Raw genomic sequence first — 23,886 nt, forward strand, 5'->3', positions numbered from 1 at the left:
GAAGATTGCAAACCTTTCCAGCAGCACTCATCTATTAACAGATCACCTTTCCTAGATGCTACACACCATGTGGTCACCTGCTTTACAGCTACACATGGGAACAGGGGTGCTTTAAGAAGCTCTTGCAGTTGGGGAGGGGAAGAGAATGCCCACTGACTGGGCACCTGACCCTGGCTAGGTCTGTGCCAGATGCTCTACATATGTGCCAGAAGCTGCTGCTGAGGAATGGAGCAGAACAGCTAAGAAAGAGGATGGATTTGGTGCTCTGATGGGGGCACTGTTCGCAATCATTAGTAACAGAAGAGGAGAGAGAAGCAGCAGGGCTGAACTATGGAGTTCGGATATCCCTCATTGTGGAATATGACATTTGGGGAGGATTTATTTTCAGAATGACACACAAATAATGATGACAAGGCACCTGAAGCCACTACTTACACATTCTAACAAACGATGCCTTTCCAAGTCAATTCCCTGGGGACTGATGTGCTCAACATTCCAAGAGCCCCAGTTCTAGAACTACCTGAGGAGCTGGATCAAGAGGGGTGATGAGAAAATCATTTCTACCTCATAGTCAGAAGGTGGTTCTTCCCCAAAAGGTATCCCTCTAACTTAACATTTTTGTCAAGATTAGCTACAACGAATCAAATTTGCTTTCAAGGACAAAAAAAAAATTGCCATCATTGAAGGGATTTTGTTTAGTTAGACAAATATACATTAATCCCTCCTAAGCGTAAGGGCTGGCTTCTGCTGTGGGGAGAAGTGCAGACATGATGAAATTATGTGTATGGAAGTGCCTTATAAGAAGTCGTCCAAATGCTACTTATTAGCTTCTAGTGATACTTAGAAGACACATTACCTTTTCTTTTCTTTCAGAATCTCTCTAAAGGTTACTCTAGAAAGGGAATCCTAAAAACGTTTGAGCAACCAACAGACATACTAGCGTTTTCCCCTCGCGGTCAGCGAAAGAAAGCTTAGAGGTCCCAGGAATCTTAGAGGATTATGGAGAGAAAGCCTTATCTTTTCTCTTTGTCTTCATCTTAGATAGTAAATGCCAATTAGCACACATTATGCCTTTAAATAAAATGGAGAAGCAAATACTGCAGGTCCAGGAGGAAGCTCTGACTGTGCCAAGCGTCAGGTCAAGTTGAATTTGTCATCTAACATGAAGTTCAATTTCCAGAGCTTTACGCATCTTAGGTAAACTTAGTATGCTCCAGTGAGGAAAATACCTATCAAAAAACATTACCCCCTTGCTGTAGGGTTGGAAAAGTGTTGAGTAGGTAATGCAACTTATTCAAGTTATTCAAGCTACTCTGATCTGGGTTCCCAAAGATCCCAGATAATATGAAACCCTTCTTTCCCAGAAAACTGGGTCATATACACCAAGGCAGTACCTATAGAAACGCAAAGTGGCCATGCTGAGCAGCTTTCTTTTTGTGTATATTCAAAGCCTCGGTGGAAAATCTGAGGTATTTTCAACGTGCCCACCTCTCTCCCGGAGGCCGTACCAGTTCTCCTGAGGTGACGGGGAGCACCGGCATTTGCTCGGAACGGTCACGCTTCACAACACTGCAATCTCCTGGTAGCACCCCCACCCAATGGCGCAGCGTCTAACGCGCATTCATTCAAGGTAAAGAAAAGGCTGGTGGCTTTTCCTTTTTCCCTTTTAGGAGGCTCTGTAAGGGCAGGAAGTCTAAATTATCCCCTAGTCCGGCCATCATGTTCACACTAGCCAGAGAAGGAGGTCCTCACTAATTACTCGTGGGAATGGGAGAAGACAACATACACACCTTAGCAGCTGCTAACAGCAAGCGCTAAGATACAAAAGAATCAACATCACTTTAGCACCCTTTTTCTCCCTAGCCTTAAAATAGTTGATGTTGCTTTTCTAAAATTTAAGCATTTTCCAGAAGTCCTTACCGAGCACAGGATCTGCTTCATTAATTTGAGCTACATAAATGCCCATTTGTTTAAAGACAGACAAAAAAAATCCATACCCCTCCCTACATTAATCTCTCACCTAAGGAGAGGGTTCTCTTTGCCCTCGGGACAGCATCACCTGTGCCCCTCAAAGGAACTCACCTTCTACCCGGGGAACTTCCCTTCCAGCTACTTTAAGCGAGTAGCCCCTGACAGGGAAGGCACCCATGGCCTCTCCCTGCCGCCCGCCCTTGCCAGCCTGGCCTACTGAGAGACTAGGGCCACAGTCCCGGCGTCACACTCTTCAGGAGAACGCCTACACAAGGCTGTTTTGTGAAAGGCTTCAATCCCACCTTTAAACTGTGACACAGTCCCAGAGCTTCTGAGATAGATAAGCAGCTGCGTTTAGCTTACTCTGTGCCATTGGTGATAAAGCCAAGACTGATCAGAGAGCCCATTCAGAACCCTGGTCCCTGAAGGCCTGCTGTGGCTCAATTAAGAAACCTGCTGAGTAAACTTTCTCCATTTCTCACTCTCCCTTTAACTACTTCACTTCAACGATAGCCTCTTCCTCTTTGAAAAAAAAGGACACATCATTTAGTTCATGCAGAAGACTGGGAATTCTGTAAACTAGAATTTAATCTCGTAGCTCTTCAACCCTGTGTGCAAAAGAATAACTTGGGAAGTTTATTCAAATTCAAGGTTTATTATCCTGAGTCCCGATCCCACAATTCTGGTTCTTCGGGTCAAGGTAAGGCCTGGGAATTTGCTTTTCAAACAAGCACTCCATGTGATTTTGATGCAGAGGTGGTCCAGATCACACATGGAAATCACATGGTTCTTCTATTTAGTGGCTGTGTGACTGAGCAAATCCCTCGACCTTTAAACCTTACTTTTGAAGTTTAATAATAATCCCTGAATGTCATGGTTTTGCTCTGATGTCCAACTGAGATGATGCCGAGGAAAGCAGTCTGGCAAAGGGTGTGCACTGCACAGGGGTCACCTCAGATGGCCTGTCCCACCCCACCCGTACCGTCCTCCAGCTAGGGGCTAGGACACACCACTCATCTCTTCAGAGCCAGTCTCCTGGCCCGTAAACAGGGATGGCACTGCTTGGTCACACCAATGCCCCGACACACTGACTACACAGGCTCTTCTGGCCCACAGAGCCACAGAGAAGAGGATTCTTTGCAGGATGTCTAGGAATAGCAAACTCTACATTTCAATAGCTTCAACAAAGGGGCTGAGCTCCCTCTAAGTTTTTAGTCTAATTCTAAATTGATTGAAACACTGGCTATGAGTTACAGTCCTTGATTAAAAAAATTGCTCATTTTCAGCTTGGGTTTGGGTGGCCCATTAAAACTAAAAGCAAAACACAATACTAACAAATTCATTTGCCAAATCTGCTCTTATAACTCGCCGTTCACACCTGTGTAACAGCTATGATTTGGTTTCCAGGAGGCCTTTTGAACTGAATATATAGCACCTTGATTTTTAAACACACAAAACATATATGCATTTAAAAAATTATACATAAAAGCACTAGGCTTTGCCTCCTCCTCTCCATCCCTCCAAGTAAGGAATTGGAGAGGACTGAAGCTGCTGCTGGAAAGTAAGTAGGGCAACAAAACACTTTAGCGAACTTTATTCCCTGAAGTTAGGAGGCGGCGCTGCCCTGCAGACATCATACCACCTCGTCAGACTCCAGTCCGTGGACCTCATATAAAGTGTCCAGTATCGCCAGCTGCTTTTCCATGGCAGGGAGGTAAAGGCTGAGGTCCCTCTGCATCCCAACACTGAAAGCTGCTTTCTGGTGGTCTCCTTCCTTAATGGTTAATGCAGCCACAAAATCTTCATAGGATGGAGCTGCCCTCAGAGCTAACTGCAAAAGAATTGCCCGTGAGAAGCTGCACCACAGCTCGTGCTCTTGCACATTATACTCATGCACAAGCGCATGCGTGCACACACACTCACACACATACAGAGCGGAGGGGCGCGAGAGTAAAAAAAAAAGGCATACACCCTTTCAGTTTATGGACTCTAAAATTATGTTTCAAGCCCCAAATCACTTTAAGGCTAGAAGAAGCAAGTATGTTCTTGGGCCATCTTGAGGATGCATAATCCCATCAAGTCAGGGAATGCTGAGAGAAAAAACAGTTTGAGAAAAGCTCCTTTCTCATTCACAGTGATCCAGCCTCTTCCGGTTGAGTGCTCAGGATGACCTGCATGCATGCTGCTACCATAGTCTTTGTCGGCACATAGCCAGCCTGGCAGGGCGTCTCACCATCCTATTTGTATCTCATCTCCACGTACTTTCTTTGCATGTCTCCTATTTCCCCCTACATGGATATTTCCTTTGTAGTCTTGAATATTTTCTAAAAAGGAAGGGGGTTAACATTTGTTGTCTGCTTGTACACTGATGCTTTAACCTATTTTATCCCAGTTAATCTTTGCAAGAACCCTGTACAATTTACATTCCTATCTGACAGATAGACATCACCCAGCTAGTGAGCGCCAGGGCAGGCCGGGATCTGAACTTAGAATCGTCTCTATGCTTTTTCAACAACACCAGCAACCACACTGCTTCTCCGATGGAAGATTTCCTAAGCTCCTTATAGCTCCCCTCCCTTTGCAGGCCAACTGTTCCCTAAGCTTGCTCAAATCTGCTATCTGGCACCTACTGGTTTGGCTCCGCTGAGTTCTCAGGAGACTTTTTGGAATCTTGAATAATCATTCTGCAGTTGCTTTCTTGAGCTTCCTTATATTGAAAAGTCTTTTGAGAATCAACCCTCTCCTTTTCTGCAACTGGAAAATGACTGGCATTATGCAGTGGTTAAAGCACAGGCGTGGGTGAGGAGACCTGGACTTGAATCCCCAATCTTTTACATATCAGCTTGAGGAATTTAAGCAAGGTGATTAAACTCCTAGAACCTCAGTTTCCTCATCTATAGAAGATGACTGATAGCACTTTCCTTATTTGAGGGATTAATGGGACATGTAGGATGTGTTTATTCCACTGCCTGGCACATAATGAATACTCAAATAATGATAGGGGTACAGGGAGAGCAGAGAATGAAGGGAAGGTAAATGTCCAAAAACATAATGTGAGAAAATCTCCCAGAACTGAAGGATATGAGTTTCCAGATTTAAAGACCTATCCAAGTGCTCAGCAGAATGAATGATAAAGACCAAAAGGAGAACACGGTGAAATTTTAGAATGTGGGCATAAAGAACAGATCCTAAAAGCATCTAGAAGGAGGTGAGGAACAGTTTATACACAGTGGCACATTAGATTTTACAATAGTAACACTGGAAGCTGGAGGACATCAGAGGAATGAATGCCTTCAAAGTACTGAGAGAAAATTACTATTAACCTAGAATTTTACACCAGCCAAAGCAACACTCTAGGAAAAAAGGGGCAGAATAAAGATAGTTTCAGGAACTCAAAAATTTAGCTCCCTTGCACCCTTTCTTAGGAAGCTACTAGAGTTTGGATACCATCAAAAAAAGGGATTGGATCAAGAAATAGGAAGTCATAGGACTTGGGAAATGGAATTAGGGTGAGGTGGGGATGCAATATAGGAAAACCTGTGAAAAGTCCTAGGGCAATAGCAGTACAACAATTTAGACTGGAAGAAGAGTTTAGAAAGTGCTGGAAGGGCACACTCCAAGAAAAAAAAAATACAGATAATCTGATACATTCATGAGTTCAGAATGATGGTGCTCTGAGAAATCCGATGGTACGGAGAAAAAATGTAAAACTCATGTAAGAAAGAACGAAAAAAATCACAGAATTTTGGCTCATCATCATCATGTTACCTTGTGATATAATTATACAGGGAAGGTGGAGGCAGGGGAGGTGAGGTAGTGACAGTAAGGTCTAAGAGAGCTAATTTCTAATCTATAACAGAAATCAACAGTAATTAAAATTGATAAGTCCACAAAGAACAGTAAATAGTTTTAGAATTACAGAGGTATTGGAAGAAATAGTCAAAGCAGTTGAAATTGGCAGCCTCTTTCAGTGAGTCTGAGAAGTATGGAACAAACTGCTATTTTTTGTTATAACCTTTTTGGACTCTGTGATAAAAAACAAAACAAAACTCTATGTATATATATTTAAGTAAAATTTAAAAATTTTAAAGTTTCTCCAGAGTGTGACCCAGGACTACAGATTTCTCAAAGACTCCTAGTGGACTTTGATGCAGCCGAGTCTATTTGGGAAACAATGACAGAACTCAACTGAAGATGAAGCCAAAACAGGGAGCCACAGAAAGAGGCAGAGCCTAGAGTGGGCAGCAGTTCCACAGACGGTAACTGTTTGAGGATAAAAGTTCACTATTTGTCTGGTAATTAAGTCAAATTTCTTGAGCGTAAAAGCCATTTCTCTGAGCAACCAGGATTAGTTAAATGAATTCGCCCCTGATAATTTTAATTAGCACATTAGAAAACTCAATAAACTTTCCAAGGTAGGGATGACTTAGAGAATAACAGGAGAGAGACTGAAAGGTAGCTCCTCTACTGATAAGGCTGTTGCCAACTGCTCAACATAATCTATTTTCTTAAAAACCAGCAACTTTAAAAACTATTGGCAATAATGTCAAGTCTTCAAAATGTTCTTACTCTATAACTTTGGGTGTATTACCTCACCTCTATGTGTTTCAGGTTTCCTTGTCTATGAGCAGGGGAAATAAGAGAACCTACCTCAGAGTTATGAGATTAGTAACTTTATGTAAGTAAAGCACTTAAAACAACATCTAGTGCATGGTAAGTGCTCCAATTCTAAGTTGTGGCTGTAGTTTCTTGGTATTAGACATAGCAATTCTACTTCTAGGAACCTATTTTGAGGAAATAACAGTGTTAGTCAAAAATGCATAAAAACAGATGCTGTTCTGTCTGTAAAACAAACTTAGAAGCAGCTGAAATTTCCAACACAGAGATTTGGGCAAATACATTATGGTACCTCCATACTAGGGAAATATTATGCAGTCCCTAAAAATAAGTGGGGAAGACTACGGCTAACACTGCTGTTGGATACACAGCAAACTTGTCCCAAGAGTAAATTCTAAGAGTTCACATCATAAGGAGAAAAATTTTTTCCTTTCTTTTTTAAAAATTGTATCTATAGGAGAAGATGGATGTTAGCTGAAGCTACTGTGGTAATCATTTCACAATACATGTAAATCGAACCATCATGCTGTGCACCTTAAACATACAGTAATGTATGTCAATTATTTCTCAATAAAACTAGAAAATAAAAAAGTGGAGAAAAAGAATACAAAATTATACTACCAGCTAAATGTCAAAAAAATTTATATGCATATACAGAGTAGATATACAAAATAAAGATAATTATACACATAAAATAACCATGTAAATATAAAAATATAAGTATCTATAAGTAGATATTTATATAAATATATGAAATGAAATAGAACAATATTGAAGAGAATATGTAAAAGTATATGAAAATAAGAGCTAAGAAGGTAAAACACAAAAATGTTAAAAATCCTTATTATAGAGTGGTGAGATTATGGACAATTTTAATTTTTACCCTTTCTATTCTTCCATAGTTAAAAAAAATTTTTTTTTACAATGAGTCTAAATTACTATATATTGGGAAAAATCCTGTAAGTTAAAATGTTCTTTTAAAGACTCACACTTATGATAAATTTTGTGCTATAGCTTCATTCTTGTTGGCAACATCTCGGATCATCAAATAATATTTCAGGATTAAACTCTGCCTTCTATACTGAAAAAAAAAAAAACAACCCCAAACCACATTTATGTTTCTTATAAATGGTGCATCTCAGTGTTTTTAGGCTTTGTCATCTCACCAAGGGAACTCAGGTGTCAGGCTCCTGCAGGCAATCACAGTATTTACTCAGGGAGACTGATGAATGCAGCAGCACCCTTTGCCTAATTTCTCACTAGCAGTTTCTCAGTTATTCTGTCTTCACTGTGGAGAGCTGTGATGTGTGGGATGAGCACCGGCCGTGGAGACAGCAGATCTGGGTTTAGACCCGGACTCTGCCACTGCCTCACTCTGGGACTGGAATAAACAGTTCTGAACTTGTAAAATATGTGGGAGTCAATCCTGAGGATTACCAAAGATAATGAACACAGAAGTACCTGGCACAGTGCCTGATACACAGTAAGTGTCCAACAGCCAAATGGTAACTATTATTATGTTATTAAACATGCACTGAAGGTAAGTGTGAGCAGTCTGTGGCTGCAACTGGTCTGGCTCCTATTCCAGTGAACAGTAGGACATAGAGCTAGTCATCTCTATGCTTTCAAAAATGTTTCATTTTCACTAAAATCTGATTTCTTCCACGGTAAATTCTTCCCGCTTTCTTTACCTGCCTCCTAGTAAATCATGACCTGAACAGTTCTTACCTTAGGCAAATGATGTCTCCCATGCTTTAAATTAGTAAAAGACCATCATCTGCAAGGCTGTTTTTAATCCCCCGACCTTCCAAACAACACTCATATTCTATGACATTTCCTACTGTACCACTACATGAGACTCCGCCTTTTCATGGCTGCACCTGACTAAGGCTGACCTCTCCCCAGATGGGAGAATAACAGAGTATTACTGCTGACATAAGGGGCCATCTTCTTCTCCTTCTATTTTACAAAGCAGGCTAAGTGATTTGTCCAGGGGACTATGATTCGCAGGTGTGTGTGCTTCCTAGGTCATGCAAGGAAGGAAGGAGCGGTAGCTAACAGGAGCCGAAACATACGAATACAAACACCTCCATAAAGAAGACAACTGGGTAAGAAGATATTTCTAGTCCTAGCCACTGGCAACCCAGGTCAGTTAATATTCAAGACAAAATTCAGTTTAGGGGAAAAAAACCTGACTAAAATCTGAGGATCAACAGGACTGACTTTAACAGGCAGCGGAGGGAGCTATGGGCTTGAAAGCACCACTGGTCTCCCCTCAGTGGTGAGCATTTGACAGCTCCCTGCCTGTCTCTACACTGACACTCTACTAACCACATCAGAAGGCAACCACTTCTGAGACCAATCTTCTCAGGGTCACTGGAACTGGAAAAGGTGAAGCACATTCTAACAGTCTTTTCTTACTTTTTGTTGCCAACGTTTCCACACAACAAAGACCTATAGACTTAAATGAAATAAGCAAGATTTTGTTCTTACTCTCAAAAACAAACAGAAACACCACACACACAAAGCAAAACAAAACACCTTGCCGTGACCATCAGAACATCCGGAGGCAGAAGGATTACTTACCGCAAAAACCCCTCGAACTACCCAGCCGTGGTGCTGCCGTAATGTTTTACCATATGCATTATCTTGAAAAGAAGAAAAACTCTGTGAGGAACAATTTCATCAGAATTTGATGTGCTATTTGTATCATGTCCTTTCTAATGTATGTAGCAGCACATTCCTATTGGTATTAGAAACTGATTAAAAAAAGCTAAATTTTGAGATTATGTACCCCAAAAATCTTGAGTAGGAAAAAAGCCTACAGAGATCTTTTTTTAAAAGAAAAATTGGTATTTCCACTCTTACCCTGTGTCATAGCTCAACTTTAGCTTATGATCATGGTTGGAAAATTCAATACATATAAGGGAGTAAAGAGGGAGGAAAAGATATCATAATATAGAGATGAAATACAATTTTAAATACACTATAAAAATATAAAAATGCAGTTCTTTGAAATGTTGTGTGATCCTGAGCCAGTCCCTTAGCTGACCTCTCTAACATCTGTTTCCCCCTTTGTAAAATGACCTCCAAGGTTCTCTTCAGTTCTAACATTCTATTCTGGGATGTCAAATGCTTGTCCTAGATGTCCCTATGACCCTGGATATACAGTTTTAAAGCTAGAAACCTTTAAAACTATTATGGAAAGAACAGCTTGAAGTTATTAAGGTAGATATAAAGTAAATGGTGAGGCCTACTGATAAAAGTCATTCACATTCTAGACTTTAAAGATAAAAACCTATTAGTTTTGTCCCAATGAGTTTTTTAAAAGGAGATTTAAAAACTGCTATATAATAATTTTAATTACCAAAAAAAAAAAAATCTCAAGAACAAGATGACTGCATTTTATGCAAGGGATGTGTTCCTGAAGGCTTTGAATAATTCAATATATGCAAAATTCAAAACTGATTTTTCCACAGGAATAAATGCGCTCTCAGGAGGGCACAGCTCTACATCACCACAGTGCATTTTTATTTCAATGCTCCATTTTATTTTCTCAGCATCACCTCCGGTGGTCTACAGAGTCCTCACACTCCTAAATTACAGCACAGAGTATCATGGGGGTTGTTTGACCTTCTTTATCATGTTTTACCACATCTAAATTTTATTCCAAACTTATTTATTTTCATGGGCTAGTTTCAACACTAGTACAAGCACCACCACCAACCATTTAATCAAGGCTTGGGCGACACTGTAATAGGATATAAAGACATTTTAAATTATAACAAGAGCAGATGTTAAAATAACAAAAAAAAAAGACACCAAAACCACAACCACAAGCTTCTATGCAGTAAAAAGCAGTACGGTTCACAGAATACTGCCAAAGAACATCAGGTATCTGCATTTTACTGGGCAAAACAGCACTGCCATGTGGCTGTAGCTTGAACACAGTTTACAATTTATTCAAGCTCCCTAGCTTTGAAATGATGTAATTCTTGTCAATTTCTATTTTTAAAATTTGGATGAGGCTTTATTAATACTTTTAGCATACCATGTATCAATTTTACATAATTCAAGTCTGCATAAAATACATTATATTTTGTATAAAAGAAGACTGTACGTTTGAATTCTAACAGCAGATTTCACTGGCTATCTAAAGTTTTAGGAATGGGTTGAAATGCCAGCATCCAGTGTGGTGAAGCTAAGGCAGAAATGATAAAAATCAATAAATTCAAGTGCAGAAAGGACTCTTAGAAATAGCCTAAAGGAGAACTCAAGATTAAATTCAATCTTTTTCTTAGGAGAACAGTCTATAGGCTAGGACAGTGTCAAAGATACAAGTCTTCAATGTAAACCACACTTAAAATCTATCTGATTCTCTAAGCGGGCAGATGTTATCAGGGACATTTTAGATGGTATCTAAGACCTTAGTGAAGAAAGGGTTGCTAGCATATAGGTGCAGATGGGCAGAAAATACTAGGCACAGCCTCTGCGGTAAATCAGCAAGACAGTCAAATTTCTAACCGTCTAAGGAGCCATCTGGGCTGGTAAGAAGGTGTACAGGTCCATGGGAAACATCCTGAGGTGAGTCACAGAGGTATAGTGGGAACACTCTCTTTCTTGTGATCCTAATCCATGTAAGGTATTAAATGCCATTAAAAATCAGTAGATGAAATTTAGTGCCATTACAGTCTGCTCGAAGGCATCTGTGATGGAACAGCTGCTCCATTCAACAAGAATTTAGTGCGAGTCTACCACTGCCCCTTACTAAGTGCAAGGCAGCAGGGATCACTGGGTGATTTAAACTCAGTCCCTTGCCCTCAGGAAGTTCATAGGTTTATAAGAGAGCCAGCCTTTAACAAATCATTGTTATGCAAATTTCCAACTGCTATAATAACAGAGATCTCTATCCAGTGCTATGGGAAAAGAAAGAGAGAGGAATCCAGACTGGGAGCAAGTGGACAGAAAAAAATTCTCCAAAGGAGTCTCAAAGGCTGGGTAGGGCAGAGAGTAGGGTGGTACCTGGGGCTGCAGACAGAGAAAGCTACATGGACTTGTGAGAGATGGTGGCATGAAGGGGGAACAGTACACTAGGGCTGCGGATCACTGGGGCTGGGGCCAAACTGTGAGGACCTTTTTTATGCTGTGTCAAGGATTCTGAACTTCCCACCTGAGGTACAGTGTTAGTTTAAAGTAACACTTACTGCTTTTTTTCTGGTTTCACAAATAATACATGTTCATTGTTAAAAATATGGAAAATGCAAAAAGGGAAGAACTAAAGAAACCTATAATCATGCCTCCCAGAGGTAACCACAGAGGGCATTCTGGAGTTATATTCTCTTAAGTTTTTTTTCCTATACAGATAGTGTTATTTTCTTCTACTAACAGTCATGATCATTCTGATTTGGAATTGTGGTAGGGCAGTAAAAGGAGGTCAGTATTTCTTTACGGTATGCAGCAAACGCAGCTGACTGCTGTCCTGGTCCCTGAGCCTTCGGCTCCAGAGTTCACCTGGCAGACAAACTGCCTGTTTACAAGGGCTCTGGATCCAGTGCTACTCCAACCTCAGGGACCTTATACCTTTCCTACACTTTGCCTGTGAAGTCAATCACTCAAAAAAGCCCAGAAACCCTTCTCCATGCTCCCTCCTATGGGACAGCAAGAAAACAAGGATGCTGTGAGTCCAAGTAAGAGGGGCAGCCTGGTCTAAGGAAGAGAGAGTGATTGTACAGCAACACGATCTGTCTCCCCCCAGCCCTTCTAGAGAAGGCAGTTGTTCCTTGCTGTGCCTGCATCTTGCCAGAGAAGAGTCCCACTGGGCAAAATGTGGGCCAGGTAAGTCTAATGGGAGAAGAGGGAGGCAGAGAATTTAGGTTAGGTCCTGACTCAGCCCTAGGAAGACCACCTCTGCAATTGAAAACCAACAAATAAAATAAAATTCATAAAAGAAAAAGACTTGCCCCAAGTCTTTAGCTGACTTCTAGGGCTGCAAATATCCCTGCCATGTGAGGCTGCATTAAATTAGGATGAAGTCTAAGCATTGACCTATTTTAGTTACCTAGAGAAGATTAGATAATGAAATACATTAATCTTCACTGTAATACCCATTCATTATCATAATGCATTTCTATAATCTGGAAGTATTTTTGGCCTCTGAAAGACATAAATGATTCCCTTCTCCCAGTTCTCTGAAATGTGTCAGTTCCTTAGAAACTGAGTCAAAATTTCTAAGTAGGAAGCGTTGACAATCACCTTGCCCAATTCTCTTCCTCTTACAGATGAAGAAAGAGAAGACCCAGAGAGATAGTTACCTGCCCAAGGTCACAAAGCTAAAAGCAATGAGAACTTGGGGCATTCTTGCCACATTAAACCATTTTGACAAAACTAATGTTTATTCTTTGTGATAAAACAAAATAATGAAAATGAAAAATGTGCCTTTTCCCAGCCATATCTTGAAAAAATTGGAACCTTATTCTATTTATAAAAATGCAGATTTGACTTCTTTAATGGTTAGTCAAAAACTTTCTATGAGGTATTTAGAGATTATGCCTCAACCTATCATAGCATCTAAACAAGAACTACCTTTCCATTACTGTTGGTGGATATCTAGAGGGCAAAGGAGAAATGCAAATCTAAGTTTTAGGAGACAGCTTGAGAAGTAGACAAGCAAAGCCAGAAAAAGTGAAATCTATCATTCACTGAGCTCAGGAAGTGACAATCATCTAAGTTCTGCAAATGAGCTAAACTAGGAAGTCCTTGGGCAAGAACCACGAACAAAGAAAGGTTTGAAAGTGAATAAGCAGTGAATAAATCTGAAAATACTGAGTGAAAGAGGAAGAATGTGTATAACATGACACCATGTACATGCGTTTAAAACATGCAATACATTACTAGATACTGTTTGTGGACACATAAATATATAGTAAAAGTATTAAAACATCCATTATATAATGATAAACTACAAATTCTGGATGAAGATCTTCTCTGGAAGTAATGGGGTCATGAGGTAGTAGATGGTATTATATTTACATATTTGGTCAAATGATAAATATTTGATATAATTTTAAAAAACCTACTACTAGGAAAGTACCCCCAAATTCTTTACAGTGACTAAACTTTGGGCAAAATGAATTGTATGGAGAAAAGCCAACTCAATAACCAGTTGACAGAGATGGAACAAGTACCCAGAGATATCCTTTGTTACCTTCAGGCACCATCGAGATGAAAACTTGTACTGTAAGCCAATTCTGCCATTAGAAGCACATGCTGTTAATAGTTCTGGAAAGGGCATGACCTGAATCACATTTCCCGGTACTTTCAGAATAATTAGTCAAGTTATGATTTGATGTCAAATATCTGATTATGAGTTCTAACTTCATCTCTCTCATATAGCTCTCCTTGTTTGTGAAAGCCTTTCATATTAAATGCATAAGTGAGCCTCCTCTACATTTCTTTTTTCTCCTCTTCTGTGATACAGGTCTTGGTTAGGTTAATGTTTACCTGACATTTATGGAATCATTCTGAGGTGAGGGATGTGGCAATATGCTATCCCACTGAGGGAATAGTGCAGAACACATAATATTTAGTACAATGGTGCATGAAATGGCAGAGCAACTTTTCTTCCTTTCACGTACAAAGATGCTTTCCAAAGCCTCTTCTTGATGTGGCATCTGTGAATGGAGGGGCTCATCTACAGGGTGGACCATTAAACTCATTTGCCTTGTGTACCCAACTCTTTCCTTAGAGTGATCTCTAGAGAATGTCAGAGGACACTAGAGTTCAGAGCAGCTCTTGGCATGAGACCACCCAAAATATTCCACTCTGATCATCATTACAGGGTATTCAAGTGATGGCTCAAATGCAAAAGGGGGCAGTATAAAGCCCAAGGCCTCCTTCCGATTGCTAAAAACTCATTCTAGGTCACAGAACTGCAGCAATACAATGACTCAATGACTATACATGCATTTTCCAGAGAGTTAGTAGATGTCAAGGCTTCCGTTGTGTCATTTAGGACCGTTACATATCATCTCCCATTTTCAAAGCCACTAAGACTATCCAAAATTATGAGCAGTTACCTCAAAACCTTTCTTTTTTTTTTTTTTTTTTTTTTTGCGGTAAGCGGGCCTCTCACTGTTGTGGCCTCTCCCGTTGCTGAGCACAGGCTCCGGACGCGCAGGCCCAGCTGCTCCGCAGCATATGGGATCTTCCCGGACCGGGGCACGAACCCGTGTCCCCTGCATCAGCAGGAGGACTCTCAACCACTGAGCCACCAGGGAAGCCCTCAAAACCTTTCTTTAAGCAGTGTTTTCAAATTTGGGAGTGTCATCCAAAGATTATCCTTATTTTATCCCTACTAATTGTCTTGCTGTTCCTAGGTTAGGAAAAGTTTTCAGCCATTGGGTAACCAGCCAATTATCATGAAAAGGAGGCAAAATTAACTGATGCTATGGGTACCTAATTTCGGTACTTTTATTCCTGCTTATTTAATAATCACTTAGATGCAGTCAAAATTCCCAAATAACCAAATGTAGCCTAATGACAGGTGAGCTTCAACATCCCAGCTCTAGATGAATGGGTCTCAAACTTGAGCATGGATTAGAATCACTTGCATGACTTGTGAACACATGCATTGCTGGGCCCCACCTCGGGAGTTTCTGAGTCAGCAGGTGTCAGGTAGTAGTCTGCATTTCTAATAAGTCTCCAGGTGATGAAGATGTTGCTGTCCTTGGACCACTTTGAGAACCACTGATCTAGATCTGAGACCCTAGGGAAAGTACTTATCCTATCTAAACCTCAGTTTACTTGCTGTAAAAGGGGAGTACTCTGAAGATTAAATAAAATGTTTATGGAGAACCTAGTGTTATGCCAACACTGGGTGCTCTATAAATGGTAGCTGTTATTACAATAACTCAAATTCAATTTCAAAATAAAAAATGCAAGCTAATTTGCCTATATTGCACATACCCACTCTTTTACTTACATACCCAAACTATCTCATTTTAGACAAGATATCCGTTCTGTTTATAAAGTCTGTGATTTCAAAATGAGAAAAAAGAAGCCAGCAATCCAGAAGAAATAGGCAACAAGCAGCCTATGGGTTCTGAATAGTTAATGTGTAAACATTTCTCATAAATCTCTCTTATTTGCTTGCACAGAATTTGTGTCTGTGTTTAGAGGGAAGAGGGCTGGTTGGGGGAGATTTACCTCTCCACATTGAACAGCAGCAGGAAACTAGGGATCCCTATAAGCAAAGATGATTTAAATCATGAAAATCTCTGAAATAATCCTGAGCATCAGGATGAAAATCTCAAATTTATGGTCCCTTTTCCTTTCCACTGAAAACAGTCCAGCGGGGAAGAAAGGGAAGGAAAAGCTGAGATTGGCTGTGATTATTTCAGTTTTGAAGCAGCATTTACCCTTCAAGTCTCCTCTCTCTTCATAAGGTCAACATCTCTAGGCCCAGCTTTCAAATCAAGTAAAAGATAGGGGAGGAAAGGAGGCAGAATTAGGGATGGGGGCAGGGCAGAAAGGGTATATCCTCAACTGTCTCTCCACCTCCAAGGGGCAAAGCTTTTCTTTTCACTTGCTGTGTCTGGTAAGCAGCTGGGTTCTCCTCTAGCCCAGCTCCAGCAGAGGGGTAATGAGATTAGCATTCCCCACTTGCCCTCACACAGCCAGCCATCAGAAAGCAGTAGCATCCTGTGACATGTGGAGTCCACCACACACACAGTGCTGAATCCCATATCTTCTGCATTTCCTGCAGGTGGTGGAGTCTTCCTCTCAGTGTGAAACTTCCATACTAAGAAGTCAGTCTGGAGAGAAATTTCAACTGAGCTTGGTAACTTTCCATTTGTGATTTGGGACAAATAAGTCCCATTTTCTGGTAGGTTATCAACTTTGTATATGTCATGATGATGAGAATATAAACAACAATAGAAGTTAACCTCTATTAAGTGCTTATTATGTACCAAATTTCTAATCTTTTCACATGCATAAACCTATTTAATCTTTACAACAATCTTATTAGGGAAATCAAATCATCATTCCCATTTTACAGATGAGGAAACTGAGGCACAGAAAGGTTAAGTAAATTGCCTAAGGGCACAACATTATCCAGAAAGCCCATGATCTCTTAATCACTCCACAAAGTCATCAAGTTTGATAGATACTGGTTAGGGAGTCCTAATAGTCATGGTGAATATATTTTTAGTACTGAAACCAGGATACTTAGGAGAGGATATAACTGAGACAGTCCTGGAAATTCAAGGATGTATGAGAAACCCCAAAATGCAGGTAGCTCAGGGATGGTGGAGAAGACCTTCTGTGGGAGAAATGAGGACCTTAGAGCTGGGGATCCCAAAATGATCCTGCTTCAGATCCTTTGTGGTCTTAGCGTGTCTTTTAATCTTTCAGAATTTCAGTTACCTAACCTGTAAAAATGGATTGATGTGAGGACTAGATTGTCTAAATTTTTTATACAGTGTTACAGAAATATCAGCTTTTATTGTTTCATGGCACATCAGCAAGTTTCTACACAGGGAGGCCTGGGAAAATCACACAGGGGCAGAGGATCCCTCAAGACTCATGACCCAAACAAAGGTAGGACTAACAAAAGGAAGAACTCACCCCTGACACCGATAAAATGCTGTGTGAACACTGGCTCCTCCTCCCCGGCAGAAGCATCTAATTCATTCATTTCATTATTTATAATCATGACTGCCTAGAGCCTGACCAATACAGGGCTTCATAGTAATATGGAATCTCACTCCCACGTGCTCACCTCAATGCCCATCCTGGAAGGATCTCCTAGAGACCAAGATTGAGAGTTTAGCCAGTCTGTTAGTGGCACTGTGAGGATGCTTTCAATGTTTTCCAAAAGTGGTCCGATAGGTGCATTGATCCATCCATCTATCCACCCACCCACCCACCCACCCACCCAATGTTTATTTAAATACCTACAATGTTCCAGTCACTGCATTAAGATGCTGGGGATATTGGACGATCTCCTTTGACCAAGGCCTTCATCCGAGTCTCAACTACCACCACAAAAATGGGGCACGTAGGGCACTTGAGGAATAGAAGATGATGACCAGCCCTTCATCTCACTTCAGAGCAAATTCCTAGGGTTCCCCACACCCTCGCTTTTATGGTCTCCAAAACTAGCTTCTCTCTGGATACGGATTTTAGAAAACTATACAGTTATCTCAAGATTCATTTAGGAAGAACTGACTTCTTAAAGATATTAGGTTTTCCTATTAAGATTAAAAGATGGCTCTCTATTAATTTAGCTCTTCTTTAAGATATACTGATTTTTAATAAGTTAGATCTAGACTACCAGGTCACTATCTTATGAGTTCTTTTTTTAACAAAGCATATAAGAAACAAACAATTAATAATAATGAAATAGAAAAAAAACCAAAATCAGATCTTGAAAAGCACACCCTATCTCCTCCTCCAGGGGTCCCCATTCCACATCCTATTCAATTAATCAACCAAAATGTAAATCACGCTTACTCAGGGCTGTCTGGATGTCCTTTTCTCCATTTTTCACTTCTGTCAAAAATCCCTTCAAAAATTTGAGACCCCTAAAACAAAAAAGAGGAAGAAATATTATTTTCAAAGATCACTTATGTTGAATGGGTATGAATAAATGGCAGATATCAGCTTCTTCTTCAGTAGTATCTTGGGCAGAGCAATAAACAAGTCAAGTCACATGGCAGTCCTTTCTAAGTTTCTTCCCTGTGATTTCCCTTTAGCTTGCTCTAGATGATTCTTATCTGAAATACCTACACAGTGGTTTTCCAAATGTGGTCCCAGGACCAGCAGCTTCAGCATCAGCTGGGAACTTGTTAGAAATGCAAATTCTGGAGCTCCCCTCCAGACTTACTGAATCAGAAATTGGGTTTTGGGTGGAGCAATCTGTGTTTCTTAATAAGCCCTCCAGGTGATTCTGATGCCTTTGCAGTTTGTGATCCACTGACTTAAAGACAAACCAATCAGCTTTACTGTCCTTTATGATTCCTATCTTATATATTCTATTAACAATGTTTATCACTATCAAGACAGAGGCAAAAAAAAGTTGATATTCTATTTTTCAGACCTTCTAGAAAAGGCTATACATGGGTTACAGCTTTCACTCAGAAGTAGCCTCTTTTGCATAACAATTTTTTGGGGGGAGGGGTAACATTTCAACTAAGCTGGATTTCAACTGCTTCCCCACCCCAGCTGCCTCACCTTTTCAGCCACAGGAGGGCTTCTGTAGCTGAGTTCCTAACCTGGGCTACATCGGCCTCCACTTCGTGCAGCACTATCTTCTGGAGTGTGGTAAACTCTTCTTTGTTGGTTATATACTTCTGATTTACTTTCTGCAGGAGAAGCAGGGAAATAACCTAAGTTAAAAGTGCTAAAGCTATCAAGCAAGTCAGTTTACTGTTGAGACATAAGTTTGTCAACCAGGCTTCTAAGAAATCAAAACGAACTAAGCCTCTTATATCTTCTTCCTTATGCTTTCCAAGTATAGTCTGTTTTATTTGTTTGAGGATTCTTATTAGGCTTAAGCTAGAATTAAATAGTTTGAGGGTTTTAAAGTACTGTTTTTAAAGTATTTTTTCCTCTGAGAAAGGTTCTTACAGTTGGCCTATACTTTTCATCCCGAGTATAAAACTCAACAATCATTTGTTTCTGAATGAGATTTCATGCAACTACTCCCTCCAAATATACAGTCTCCACAGAGACAAGCCAGTATACTCACCTTAATATTTCCAACTAGATCCATTTTAACAGGTGCAAACACTGTAGGGCCAAGTTTGTCTAGAAGAAAAGATTGAAAACATCTTTGAAAAAGCAATTTTTTCAAGTGGAGAATATTTTTTATAGTAGCAATGAATTTAACAGGCTGCCCCCCACCCTGCCAAACTTTTATTTTTTGCTTTTAAATCATTTTCTAAACATAAGCTTCAAAGGTTCCTGGTACACTGTCATTGCTTTTTTCTACTACACTGCTCTGAAATGAGTAACTGTAATAAGGGCCTAAGGGCAGGTGAGGATAACTTTATAAGTTTAGAATGTGCATTGTAATTCTTAGGGCTGCACTGTCCAATATGGTAGCCAGTAGATGTGTGGCTATTGAGCTCTTGGAATGTACCTATTCCAAACTGAAATATGCTGTAAGTATAAATATATACCAGATTTCAAAGACTTACCCAAAAAAGAATGCCAAATATCTCATTAATGATTCTTTTATATTGATTCCATGTTCAGATGATATATTGTATATACCAAGTTAGATAAAATACATTATTAAATTTAGTTTTATCTGTTTTGCTTTACAATTTTAATATGCTTGCCAGAAAATTTAAAATTATATATGTAGTCTGAATATTTTTGTTGGATAAGAGCAACTAAAAATAGTAACACAGGGCTTCCCTGGTGGCGCAGTGGTCGAGAATCCGCCTGCTGATACAGGGGACACGGGTTCGTGTCCCGGTCCGGGAAAATCCCACATGCCACAGAGCGGCTGGGCCCGTGAGCCATGGCCATTGAGCCTGTGCGTCCGGAGCCTGTGCTCCGCAATGGGAGAGGCTGCAACAGTGAGAAGCCCACGTACCACAAAAAAAAAAAAAAAAAAAAAAAAAAAAAAAAAGTAACACAAGGGTATAGCCAAAAAGCCAAAAGAGAAAATATAATAAAATTCTAAAAAATACTTGACTCATCCAAAAGAAAGGCAGGAACAAAGATAGGTAGCTAAAAAGCTAAAAGAGGAAATAAAACAGAATTCAAAAAAAATTGATTAATTGGGTAGAAATCAAGAAAGGATTAAACAAGGAAGAACACATGAGACAAACAGACAATAAGCAGCAAGATGGTAGAAACAGACAGCAAGATAGCAGGCTTAAATTCATCCAAACAATGTAATTTATTACACTGAGTACAGGAAAAAAGACATGATAATTTCAATAAACAAAGAAAATACATTTTGTAAATTAACTCATTCATGATTGTAAAAAACAACTCAATGTACAAGTCAATTGTATCTATATGCTATTAATAAACAACTGGAAAATGAAATACTTTTCATGATAGCATAAAAAAACATAAAATTCTAAAATTTATTCCTAACAAAAGATGTGTAAGACCTTTACACGATACAAAACATTGTGAAAATAAAGAAGACCTAAGTAAATGAGAGATATAGCACATTCTGGATTAGAAGACTCAATGTTGTTTAAGATGTTAATTTCCTACTAATTGGTTTACAGATTCAATGTAATCCTAATCAAAATCTCAACAGGCATTTTTTTTTTTTTTTTTAAGAAATAGTAAGAAAATCATATATGTTTATTGAAAGATTTTCAAGATTCATTACTTCAAAAAAAAATCACAGTGGGACACAGAATAAGCTCTTTCGTGTCTTATATAATACAGTATGTCTTATTCAGAAATGCCTCTATCTATTCAAAAAAATCAGTTGGGAGTACTTATGTTTTACTTACTCTCACTAAGTTTTGAGTGGTTTAGTGGCTTAGTACAGAAAACCAGTACATATATCAGAATATTGCATTTTACTATCTTACTCCTTTTTTTATTCCTAAACCATAGTTGTTTTCTGTTTCTGTATATGTTTGGGATATACGTATTGAGATTTATTTTTATTTATACAGAGAAATATTTATGATTTCTCTGATTTTAAGGTTCAAGACTTAAGACTCCTGGCATCTTCATGATAAGAGGGATAACTTGTATTATTGGCCATAACTACTGTGTAGGGTGGAATTGGAGTTACCTTGTAGCTTTCCCATCAGACTGCTATTCTATCCTGCCTCCTACCGTCATACATGCTTATCAAAGAATGTATGGTCCCAGGAATCCTACAGGAAAAAAAAATCCCCTTCAACCTCTAGTCCCAGTGTGTATATACTCTATTTTCTTTGGCCAACTGGACCATGTGGAAGCCACCTGTATGCCCCCCTACTCTGTGGGCTCCACTTTGTCCTTGCTTATCCTATCGAGGAGAGTGAAGAGGAGTCGTGGAAGGAGGATGGGAACTTTGATACCCTCCACGCATCTCTGGAAAGCTCCACTCTAGTACACTGACCCCTGGATATGGCCTTAATTTTTCTCTTTTATCTGTATCAGGACTCTTCTTCCTCTCTGGGGTTGAATTAGTGGGATGGGCAGCTTTGCTTTTCCCTTAAAGTAATGGGAAGCATGCATGGCCCATGATTCTTTTTGTTTTTTTCACACACACACACACACACACACACACACACACACACGGTATTTTATTTTTACAAGAGATAAATAAACTGACACCAAGCATCGTAAACGGACGACCACAACAAAAGCAACAATGACTGCAATTACCAAACATGAAACAGACTCATACTATGTCATAATACTGACATTCATTTTAACAGAAACTGAAAAGCTAAAATTTATATGGACATGCAAAGGACCTAGAATTGCCAAAACATCTTGAAAAAAAAGAACAAAACCGGAAGACCTACATTATCTGATTTCAAGCCTTACACAGTAATTAAGATACTGTAATACTAGGCTGAGGAAAAAAACAGATTGTTGAAACAAAAGAGAGTCCAGAAATAGACCCACACTTATAGGGTCAACTGGTTTTCAAAGCGCTGCCAAGGTAATATAAAAGGGAAAAAAGATGCTTTTTCAACAAATGGTTCTTGAACAACCAGATAAAGGAAAAAAAAAAAAAAAAAAAAGAAGGAATCTCAACCCTTACCTCACACCACATAAAAAACTGATTCCAAGATGGATCACAGATGTAAACTTAAAGTCAAAAATAAAAAGTGTAGAACACAACACAGAAGACTATCTTCATGACCTTGGGGATAAGCAAAGATCTTTTAGGATACGAAAGCACTAACTATAAAAGAAGAAAACATAGATAAATTGGATTTAATGAAAATTAAAAACCCTGCTCTTCAAAAGGCATCATTAAGAAAAGAAATGAACAAGTCATAGTCTGGGGGAAAATATTCATAATGACTATGTCTACAATGAAATGTTATTCAGAACATACAAAGAACTCTTTCAATTCAATAATAAAAAGAAAATTAACCAACTTTTAAAAATAGGTTAAAGATTTGAACAGACTTCACAATGGAAGAGATAGCAATGGTAGATAACCTTATGAAAAAGTGCTCAATATCATTAGTCATCAGAGAAATACAAATTAAAGCCACAAGATACCACCAAACACTCACAGAAATGGCTAAAACCAAAAATACTGACACCACCAAGTGCTAGTGAGGATGTGAAGCAACCAGAATATTCATATATTGCTATTGGAAGTACACAATGGTACAACCACTCTTTATGAAATTACATGTATAAACCCTATGAATCAGCAATTCCACCCCTAGGTATTTACTCAAAAATGAAAACATGTGCCCACAGACACAAAAACGTTCAGAGCAATTTCACTTATAATAGCCCCGAACAAGAAACTACCCAAATGTTTATCAGTAGGAGAATGAATAAACAAATTGGGGTATAGTCACTTAATAGAATACTATTCAGCAATAAAAAGGAATGAGCTACTAATGCATGTAACAACAAAGGTGAAAACATTATACTATCAAGAGTATAATGCAAGAGTATGTAACATGATTCCACTTATATGAAATTTCAGAACATGCAAAACTAATCTGTGGTGACAGAAATCAGTATGGTTGCCTTGGGCTGGGTGACAGGTTGTGGACTAACTGGCACAGGGAACATTCTGGGGTGATGAAAACATTCTCTGCCTTGATAGAGGTGTGGATTACATAGGTGGATTCATTTGTCAAAACTCACTGAATTGTAACAGTTAAGTTCTATGCAAGATATACCTTGATTTAAAAAAGAGATACAGAGTTAAATGGATTATATAGCAAATTTCAACACATTAGCAATTACTGGTACTGCTGGCTCTATAATAAGTAAATGTAATTTAAACTTAAATAAAGTTATATATATAATTTTTTTAATCTGAAAAAAGTTTTAGCTGGTAGAATGTTTTTTCATAGTACCAACAGATTTGAAGATCTGTTCCTCAGCTACTTTCACATTTGCTCTTAAGTAGGATTTCTAGAAAACAGAATTCCCTTTTCATTACACAACTCTAAGATCAATATTAATCATATTAGAAATGAAATGGAAATATGTAATAATACTTAAGGTCACACAGCTTTAACTATGTGTCTAGTGATATGAAGAGGTACATAAGAAGGGTCAATCTCACTGTACACATAGTTCAGCATATTTCTACAACAAAATAACTGCAGTGAA

At 39.1% G+C, this 23,886-nt stretch overlaps 1 protein-coding gene across 6 annotated transcripts in view; it reads right to left on the minus strand.

The window, feature by feature from the left end:
• The window catches only part of PLEKHA8 (pleckstrin homology domain containing A8), a 128,026-nt gene that overhangs the window by 37,236 nt on the left and 66,904 nt on the right, over window positions 1–23,886 (minus strand). For 3 of the 6 annotated variants that reach the window (XM_067042407.1, XM_067042408.1, XM_059074351.2), the window contains 5 exons: window positions 19,340–19,398; window positions 18,823–18,953; window positions 18,103–18,173; window positions 9,175–9,236; window positions 1,046–3,802 (listed from right to left, as the gene is read on the minus strand). In XM_067042407.1, the coding sequence (XP_066898508.1) occupies window positions 3,605–3,802; window positions 9,175–9,236; window positions 18,103–18,173; window positions 18,823–18,953; window positions 19,340–19,398 (521 nt within the window). In that variant the 3' untranslated portion in view covers window positions 1,046–3,604. Of the gene's footprint in view, window positions 1–1,045; window positions 3,803–9,174; window positions 9,237–16,939; window positions 17,019–18,102; window positions 18,174–18,822; window positions 18,954–19,339; window positions 19,399–23,886 lie in introns of those variants that run through there. The other 3 variants (XM_067042409.1, XM_067042411.1, XM_067042410.1) reach the window with 2 other exon arrangements.

This window comes from Kogia breviceps, chromosome 9 (genome assembly GCF_026419965.1).
Source record: "Kogia breviceps isolate mKogBre1 chromosome 9, mKogBre1 haplotype 1, whole genome shotgun sequence".
Taxonomy (NCBI): Eukaryota; Metazoa; Chordata; class Mammalia; order Artiodactyla; family Physeteridae; genus Kogia; species Kogia breviceps.